The 10,150-nt window shown below is 40.6% G+C and overlaps 1 protein-coding gene across 3 annotated transcripts; it reads left to right on the top strand.

Moving 5' to 3' along the window:
• Nucleotides 1–137: 137 nt before the first annotated feature.
• LOC101851275 (chromosome transmission fidelity protein 8 homolog) lies at nt 138–8,511 on the top strand. Of its 3 annotated transcripts, none has more exons than XM_005101719.3 (4): nt 138–239; nt 2,777–2,960; nt 5,561–5,681; nt 7,969–8,511. In XM_005101719.3, exons 2-4 carry the CDS (start codon nt 2,938–2,940, stop codon nt 8,251–8,253), a joined length of 429 nt encoding a protein of 142 aa, XP_005101776.1. In that variant the 5' UTR covers nt 138–239; nt 2,777–2,937; the 3' UTR covers nt 8,254–8,511. The 3 variants fall into 3 exon arrangements, with proteins under 3 accessions (XP_005101776.1, XP_005101777.1, XP_012939928.1); XM_005101720.3 differs by having other exon boundaries at nt 140–239; nt 2,814–2,960; XM_013084474.2 differs by having other exon boundaries at nt 165–239; nt 2,767–2,960.
• Nucleotides 8,512–10,150: the final 1,639 nt, after the last annotated feature.

Genomic DNA, 10,150 nt, shown 5'->3' with positions numbered 1-10,150 from the left:
GACTTAAAAATTATGTGTGTGGTTATAGCCTAATCTATTTCAGTATTTGATTCTTCTTGGTATGATCTCGCAGTTCTAAACAGTTTTTATTAATGATTTCACAAAAATATGAGATCGAAAATAGCGAAAATTTTGGCGGGAGGCGCGAGCGAGCCAGCTGTGTGCCGAGAGTTTGTTGATTGTTGTTGTTGGCCCAGCAGTCCAGCAATAAAGTCAATACAATCATCAACGTGTTTTCGGTGGGCACTATTAGGCTAATCACAGTATGCGTCTTTTGTGATGAGCCTATATAGAGTGTTTTTTTCTGTATTGGCAAGCGAAAGTACAACTTCTAGCATTTGCAAGTGTCGTCGGTAGGCCGACTGTCAGCAGTGCAAGTCAAGTGTATGTATGTCTCACTCAACTCACTATAACGTTACAGTAGCCTTGAGTAGCTCGACTCGAGAATAGCAATGATCCGCTCTTATGTTACGTTATTCAATTGTTTTCCATTTTTACATTTTGGGTAAGATTGAAGAATACCGGACCAGCGGAGGGACTTTGCCTGTGTCTCAACCTTAGGAATTCATGATTTTCTCCTGTTTTTGATACTCTCACAATGGCCAATGGAGAATCTCGGACCGGTAGATCTGTCCACCCCTACCACCCATCCCACCCACCACACATTCTCACGCAATTGGCAATAGGTCTACTGTTATGAGTGGTCCGGTATTCTTCAATCTTCCCACATTTTGATTTAGATGAGAAGATAAGATACGTACATCCTTCCTTATATTGTACAATTCATCCAAGTAGGAGGGGAATGTAGATTTTGAAATTTTACATGATTGCTTTCCGTATTAATTGATTGAATTTTTCTTTATCAATGTTGTCTTGTTTTCCCGGCCCATGCTGTTATACAAAAATTTATCATACTATACTTTCTATGGTTGAAGAATGAATGGTAATACTAAGACTAAGCACCAATGATTCATCTTGATTTTGGTAATAAATTAGAGTCCAATCACAACAGAATAACTGAGAAAAAACAAAATAAGCACAGAGCAAAGTGAACACACCTAGTCACCACAGGTGTGTGCGTTTTTTCGAAAATAGACGATTGTTCTTAATTCTTGCCGGGGGGGGGCTGAAACCCTCCACTAAAAGGAGGCAAGCCCCCCTGAATCCCCCCACTGTTGTTATGGCCAGTGCACATATGTAAACCCGGAGTGTCCACCAAAGTTCAGTCCAGCCCTAATGAGACACCGTAAACGCAAGACACTCTGGGGCAGGAGTTCTGCAGAGGGGCGGCACTTACGTCCGTGACATGGTCCACTGAGCAAACTGTACAAGAGTTGGTTCACTTACTAGTAGATTTAGAGGGGAATCAGTGAACTCGTCACACGGTAAAGTGGTCACAGCTGAAAAACGTGTGGTGAGTTCACCAGAAAAAAGTATCCAAATAACAGTGAACGGCTCTCTTCGGGAGAAGTGGTCCCGACTTAACGCCTTACAAATTTATAATACATTCTAGATCTATAATCTATGTACACAATAGAAAACAAAAAAGGAAGTCAAGTAAAAAGAGCTGGCGTAAAAATGGGTTTGGGGCCTTTTCTACGAATTTACCGTTGTCTGTCTTCCTCCTTTTCTGAGCTTTTTTCCCCTTCCAATTATATAAGTCAAGTACGCAGAGACTGAGTTTTCTGGAGCTTTTTGACTAAAAAAAGAAACAATTGGAAGCCTAGGAAGCGCAGATTTTATTTTTAGATATAGAATCAAATGTGCAACGACACATGGGTAAAATTATACGCAAAAGCCAAATCTAGATCTAGGTTGATGCAGCATTGAATTTGCTCCGTGGTCGAATTTGCCGAAACCTATGTGACGAGATCACTGGAGGTATGTGACGACTTCACTGTGTGAGGAGTTCACTGGTACAGTGAAACTCGGATTTAACGAGCTCGGATTCAACGAGATGAGACAGATTCCCCATTTTTTTCTTATTTAAAATCAATAAAAGTAACCCGGATTCAACGAACACTTAAATCAGCGAGCTCGGATTCAACGAGGGCACTTCCAGGGTGAACAGCCCCCGCAGACGTGGCTTCGCTAATTTTTCTCCCAGAACGAACTTTATCTATTCCCGGAAACCATCCATTGCTCCTGCATCGTGAACCATTATTTACTTAACCGATTGCATGCGACCAATCAGCGGCCTTTTTTCATACCAACACATGTGTTGTTGCACGCGCACGTGTCTACTCTGGCGTGTGTCGGGGTCGGATGGGCGGCCTGCACACGTGTTGCTGTGCATGCGTGTTGGGGGGGCACTAGCGATCCGGGCGTTGAACGTCGCATACAAACGCGTCAGTCTTTTTTTTCACCTCGGCAACTGATCACTATTGCAATAATAAGCTAGTCTTGACTTAGATCTACGTATTGAATTGTGCTCTGGTCTCTATGGAATCAACAGTTGCCGTAGGCTAGGCTCTACACAGCAGCACAACTTTTTGGTAAATAATTGAGATGACACTGGCGTGTGTATTTGAACAAATCGGTCTATTTTTTAATATAGCCCAAAAAAAGCAGGCCTTTCAGGCACTACTTGTGACTTCTCTTGTACATTACTTGCTCAGTGCCTGTAATTATCTACACAAAACCTCGTGTTTGCTATAACGAACACTCGGATTCAACGAGATTTTAGGTCAGGCCCAACGACCTCGTTGAATCCGAGTTCCACTGTATCCGATTTAGAGAATCCAATAGATGACTTACAATTTAAAGGATTTTTCAGAAGACCAACTAGCACAGTACTACTCTTTGACCAACAGCTCCAGCAAGGCACAGCTTGGGACTTGGCAGTCCGACGGATCATTTCATTACTTTGTCTTCTCTGCAATACTCAACCTGGGACAAGTCAAGTCAGTCAAGTAGTGGCCGTAAACTAAAACTAAAATGGTCCAAATTCTAGTGAAACTGTGAGTAATAGCTTTAGTTAAGCTGTTCTTTTGTTAATTTCGGGCTTCTTTTATTAAGATCTAGATCTAGTAATAATAGACTAGAAATCTAAATATGTCTAGATTATGAAGAAGTCATCTAAAGTGAATGGTATAAAAACTTGAGATGAGACACTGGGAAGATGCAAACCGTCCCCGTAATTGAATGGGAACATCATTTTTAAAAAATAGATTTTCAGATAACATATTTATATTACAATGTTCAGCCATGATTTATTAATCTTTTAAAAGATTAAAAAACCCATTTTATTTCTCTCTTTGAACTGAGAAGTATTGAAGAAAACCATCAAATCGTGTTGATGTATATTACCAAGACTTGAACCTTATTCTGTGAAATCAAAGCTTCCATCTGAGGTTGGAAGTAACGCAGCCCTGCAAGTGTTATTAATGACCAAAAGTAGGTTACACTAACAGAAAGAGGTCGTTTCCCCCTTTTTTTTGTTCTTTTCATTCGCCCAACTTAACATGAACAAATTCTGTGTTGTTCTCCTATGAAGTTTGTGTCATCAGGGTTTTACTGCACTTGATACATTTGAGTATTTTGTGGGCAGTCAGGTTTTCTTTCATCGAATGGCAAAAACTAGAATTTGGCACAGTTTGATCAAATCTTCCAGAATCACCAGAATCAAACATGTAAAGATTGATTTACTTTGTTACTGTTTGTGATATGTTTGTTGAAAAATTCGTTTTATTTCAATTCCAAAGCCCAAAGGCATAGCAATGAGTTAGATCTAGATCTAGCAGTTGTAGTTAGGCTCTCCGGCTGCTTCTAGCATAGGCTTGCTACTACTGATTCTAGACAGGGAATCTAGATCTAGCTAACATCTGCACTATTAAAGTCAAATAAATGGTGAAATAAAAACAAAACTGAATTGTTTTGTCAGTCAGTACATCCCAGTTGCCATAGCCGCACGTATTAACAGTTGAATAATGCGATACCGAAGCAACACGTTATCACAGTGTGCAGGGGAGAGCGGGGTGCCCGGGTCGCTGACCGGTCGATTCGGTGGTTCGGCTTTTGTAAATCTATGCCATGCATTTTTTACGGAAAGCCCTATTACTAGATCTATAAGTGTTGTGAAAACTTCAACCTCTACAGCTCAGGCGTCAAAAGATGTTGGAAAATATTAATACGTCCTGAAGTTTCATAATTTATACAGAATAACACAGCCAGTAGTTTTTATTTCATCGAGTTATAAAAATTGCCTTGTTTTCAGAAGCAAATTTTAATAGTTCCAGTTCTACCGAATTGATGTTCACGCGAATTCAACCATTTTGATGATCTTTCTTTTCCTTTTATAAAGATGTAGGCCTGTCGGATGTGGCAGTCCGATTAACACTGAGTTGTTTAGACCCATCAAAACACGAGGCTTCGTGGACGATCACAAAAGTCTACGGGGCTTCTCAAGGCCCATTCGCCCTGCCGCGTGCACATTCACTACCAAAGATTCTCTACATGATCTTTGCTACTACTACTACATGTACTACTACGAGACAGTACGAGAGAGTGCCACTCAGGCAAAGATAGCGTAACTTTGACTAAGTCACATCGTGTACACACTTTTTACACCCCAAATTTGACCCGGAAGTCCATTCAGAGGATTTGACCTTTTCACTTGACCAAAGTGTGCCATGCCAAAATGGTAGCCTAGCTTTTGCCCCTCCATAAAGGAAAAATCTGGCCCTCATTCATGAATACCATTGGGATTTAGCAAAATTTTGCGTATTGTGCTTTGTTCTTACAATATTCATTATGATTATGATTTATAAGTTGTACACTGAGACAAAACTGTACTAAATGAGAAAGGTGCACCATTATGAAAGTGGAACGAACTCAGTTACCTATAAAGGGTAGTTTGAGCATGTGTGGCCTAAATAAGGTAAACCCCCTCCCTTACCTTATTTAGGCCATATGTGGCCTAAATAAGCACTCCCAATTTAATTTGAAACAATGGAAATGTGAAATTAGAGATCATGAATACTCAGTTTGAATTGCAGGTCCACAAGAATGTCTTCGACCATGAAATTTAAAAAACCCACAGCACAAACTGCCGTGGTAGTGGTAGTGGTAGTCCTTTCTCTTTTCACATGCACAGCCTTGGACTCTTTTTTTTAAACTCTATGTTTAAGCAGATGCTAAATAATGTTGGTGTTCAATGGGTAGAAACAGAACGGATGAGGCTGCAGCCACGCAAAGCCACGTTTAGGGATATATATATAAATTGATTGGTTGTGATATGGTAGACTGGGTGAAGTCAGTGGGTGGTTGGCGGGTGCTCTTGTGTGGTTTGCTTCTTCTTTCCTATCAAACATCTATCGTCCTGATCTCTCCTCCTTCTTTTTTGTGTTTGTTACTCTCCTGTAACACCTCTAATGTTCGGCACTTATATGACCTTATTGTGTTGCAAGTGCTGTAAAACTCTTACTTAAAAAACAGTTTACTCTGGCTGTGTAGATCATGTGAGTCTTCCTTTAATGAAGATGTCACTACATGATGTTGACTGTGTGGGTATTAAACCAAACTAAGTATAACTTAAACTTTGAATTTCTTTTCCCTTCAGCCCTGGCGATGAGACGGAGTGTAAAGAATGGGCGATCGTGGAGCTCCAGGGGGATCTTGAGACGAGACATCCTGTTCCGTTGAGTGGAAAGTTTATCGGTGATCTACACTTTGCTCACAAGGTCCTTGGTCACTTTCTCTTTTTGTCAGTCTTACTAATTTTTTTAAAACATTGTATGATTGTTGCATATTCGTTGCTTTCATTATGATAATAATTATCTTTTGTCTACCTTTCTCAGCCTTGTTTATAGGCTATGACTACGAGTTGATAGAGCTATACTGGTAGTTGAATTTGGATTTCAGCTCTGTGATTTGTGTCTACTGCACAAGTTGTAAGCCAGTTGGGCTCCCTCTGAGATGTTCTGGGTCAGCCTTAATGAGTTTGATCAGGACTGCAATGCCTTCAAGATAAAACGGCTCAAATGGTTTGTGTAGTATGGCAATCAGTGGCATAATTTCCGTGTAATTTTGATACTTTACACACATTCCAACTAGGACCTGACTTTTCTCAAGGTGTATGTTTTGGTCCTGTCTCCTGGTCTTGAGGGTTTGCTCCTTACATTACATTACATTTCACTTACACAGGATCCTTCCCTTCATAGAGATGTATTAACCCTATCCGTACGCCCTGGGGTCATTTTGTACCCCCGGGGTTGTATTCTTCACCTTTTAGAATACTTCTAGTACGAAGATCTCTTTGATACTTTCAGTATTTCTCAAAAAATCATTTTGACAGACTGCTATGCAAAGTGTACGGGTCGGATTAATGGGTAAATTTCCACTTTGAAAGCGGTGGCACAGAGTTCCCCACGTCATACGGATACGATAGTAAAACATGATGTACAGATAGGGTTAATGATAAGAAGAATCAGATGCAAGTTTTGGGTTAAAAGAAATTCAGTAGTATTAGTTTTTGTCTTTTAAAAAAAAGCATATTTCACTCATTGAGGGGATGTAATCTATTGCAATTCATTTCATGGTTTTGAAATGGTGGAGCAAGCTATAGCCATCGTAGCTAAAAGTTGCAGTTTATTGGCCTTTTTAAAATTCGAAATACGTTTTATCCAGACAACTGATGCCTGTTGTATGGGGCACACAGAAAACCTATTTGCTTCCTGCTTGGGGAGGATTTGTTTGTCCTGAATGTCTCTGTCTTTCTGCTCATATGTTGTGTCCCTCTTAGAAGTTGTTGGCCCTGAGAGGCAGGTCGTGGGTGGTTGGCGGGTACTCTGGTGTGATTTGTTTCTTCTTTCCTATCAAACATATCTATATATAGTCTTTTTCACACCTCCTTTTTTGTGTTTGTTACTCTCTTGTAACACATCTGATCTTCATCACTTATATGACCTTATTGTGTTACAAGTGCCGTAAAACTCTTACTAAAACAAAAACTTACAAAAACTGAGAGGCAGGTCAAGGCTTGCCTCATAAATTATATTTTAATCTAAATTGTATCGATAGGGATTTTAAGACATACATGTTTGTACGTTTGGGAAGAAAAAAAAAAGCATTGCAAATAGGGAAATAAGGTCCATATAGACACAACAGGAATGCATGTCGGACGTCTGTAAAAAGTTTGACGGTGAGTTCCCTATGATATCTGGCAACTCTGTCTTGAGCAAGTGGCCAGAAAAAGCTTTTCTGATATATTTATATCCCATGGTTTTTTTCCCATTACTAATATATGTATAACTGGTAAGACTGTCGAACCTGGTCTAACGTCTAGCGGTGGGTGGTTGGCGGGTGCTGTGGTGTGGTTTGCTCCTTCTTTCTTATCAAACGTCTATCGTCCTTATCTCTCCTTCTTTTTTGTGTTTGTTACTCTCTTGTAGCACCTCTAATCTTCGGCACTTATATGACCTTATTGTGTTGCAAGTGCTGTAAAACTCCTACTAAAGTTTTTTTTAAAGTTAACGTCTAACGACCATCTATATAGGACAAGCACCTGTACAAATGGCTGCCTCCTTTTTCCGTTTCCTCCTTTGTGTATTTCTTATGTTATGATGACAATGTGTAAAACAGCTACCACTACCTGTCCAAGACGCCACTTTTTTCCTCAACAATGGAGGGCCATCTTCTTAAACAGTTTTGACTGTATCTAGATCTATCTCCACAGAGTTAGTAATGGGTACTGTTTGGTCGCTTTTAAAGACAAGCAAGCTGACCCAGATTTGGGGGGGTTTCCAGAAATCTTGACCAACTCCAAAAGTGGGCATTGCCCTACTTATAGGAACAGTTTGGTATCATTGGTGTGTTTTTATTGTCTGGTTATAGAGAAAACTCTCCTTGTCTTTTAACGAAACTGAACATGTGGCAAAATCTGTACCTTCGATTTTCTCAAAACAGCATTTTTCGGGATAGCCCCTTAGTGCTTCATTTTTTAAAAGCGACCATTTGTTGTTTCCTCAGGATGCGCCTGTCCTCATCATTGGCCACCACATACTCCACGGGAAGGTCATGAGTCTCGAAAAACCCTTTGCCGTCATAACGAAAGCCTCAAACTCCGAGACAGCTGACGGCAGCGAAGTGACACCAATGGAAGCAGACCACGCAGACCAGGCACTTGCACCTACGTCAGGTTCTGAAGACAACCCCAGCCAGCCGAGTTATCATGTCAAAGCCATCATACGCAAAAAAGTTCTGTTCAAAACGAGACCGAAGCCTATAATTGCTCATGTTCCAAAGAAGTTGTGATAGTTGTGTGTGTTGTGTGTATGTTGTATGTGATAGTTGTGTGTGTTGTGTGTGTGAGTGGGTTTTGATGAGTGTGCTGGCAGGTCTGAATCATGTACTGCAGCTGTCTCGTCAGGAAAGGCGCCTTTGGTAGTTCTGACACTGCTACTGTGTGGAAATGAAAATGAGTGAATGGCCCTGATACTGTGTGGAAATGACTAAATTACCCAGTTTGTATACAAGTGATGTAAATAAAGTATGTTCCAATTAAAAAGAAAAGTTTTGTTCCTTATTGAATTGTTCATTATGTTACCATATTCTCAAAGTACCAAATCATACCTTATAAAGTCTGTCAGGGGGCTCTTTGTGGTCAAGAGGTTAAGGTGTTTGCCTCTTATTCAATCAATAGGTCATGGGTTCGAATCCGGATAGTGATGGAATATTTTCTTCTCTAAAATTTTCTCCTTTCACATCCTTTCCTGCTGTCTAACAATGTTCTGTTGTCTGCTTTCGTCTCCACTTTCTGCCCGCACTCCCTCATCTCCTTTGCCCCCTCCTCTGGGCTCCAGACTCCTTCTGCAGCCTTTCTACTGCTACTCCTTGGCTCGTTCTTATTGCTGTCTTTCCGCCACACCCCTGATCTTATGGTAGGAAAGATCTACACTTAGCCTTCTCGGACAAGGGCTAAAATGTCGAGAGGTCCCATGTGCAAGTTGCTCCCTTAAAGATCCCTTGGTCCAAAATCGATGAGAATAAGAGTAGGTTTTGGGCGCCATCCAAGCAAAATTCAAATTTTCCTACCAACTGAAAAGGTTTAATGTGTCCTGCACGCTTATATGACCTAATGCAGTTGCGAGTGCGTAAAACGCTAACCAAAAAAAAGTGTCAGCTCCCTTTGAGAGTGAAATGCCTGTTTTGTTAAATGTTAGCTCAATGCGTGTGATTGCTGCACATTCTACATTATTGCCACTCACACTTTGGGATAGACTAGCACATTGTATTGTACATTTGCTGGCAATGAACCAGAAAACAGATGAGTCTGTGGTTGAGTGGTCCATGCAAAAGACGTGAGTTGGATTTGCTCATGAGGAAGTATTTTACTGAAGATCTCAATATATTTTATCTACATATCTGTATATGTATGTATGTGCTTGGATCATTGGAGATATTGTAACAACAGGCTAGTTTGATAGAAAGAGAGACAAAGGGAAAAGATACTGGACAAGTAGACAACAAGGTTAGGATCAGCAAGAACAACAGACACCATCGCTGCAACGCAAGACAAAGTGAAGTGGAGGTCTATGATCGCCCACGCCAGTCGGCAAGGCACCGGATGATGATGATATGATGTGCTTGGATGATGATGATATGATGTGCTTGGATGATGATGATATGAGTTGCTTGGATGATGATGATGATATGATGTGCTTGGATGATGATTTCATCACAGCCCTATTCTGCCGTGCCAAGGCAGACTGACGTATCAGCAAAAATTATTATTTTTTGTATCTTCGCTTCAGTGGACGCCTATACCCATTCTGCATCTTGTGTCAAAGGCAGGAAGTATCTGTACTACAAATAGGATATTTCACTATGGCAAACAGACGTGACTGAAGGGCCATGCCCATATTTCCAATGGCAGCGTGACGTAACTCAAAATCATAAAAAGTGCTGATTCGTCGTTCTGCCTTGGCACGCAGTATTGGGCCTGACGACACTTAACTAAAACTAAAATTAAAATTCTGGCGTTCCAAAAGTTACCTGAGAACACGATGGATAGAAATGGAAGTAAAGGGGGACAACAACAGAATACCTATTGAAGAATTTAAAGTAACATCGATTATATCCCCTGATTTTTAGTACCCTCGATCGTGGTCCACAATAGGAATTTGGTGGGGGGTTGTTTTTTTTTGGGGGG

The sequence above is a fragment of the Aplysia californica genome, unplaced genomic scaffold, assembly GCF_000002075.1.
Source record: "Aplysia californica isolate F4 #8 unplaced genomic scaffold, AplCal3.0 scaffold00295, whole genome shotgun sequence".
Taxonomy (NCBI): domain Eukaryota; kingdom Metazoa; phylum Mollusca; class Gastropoda; order Aplysiida; family Aplysiidae; genus Aplysia; species Aplysia californica.
The sequence above is the reverse complement of the archived record's forward strand: the minus strand, read 5'-3'. Positions and strand labels throughout refer to the sequence as shown.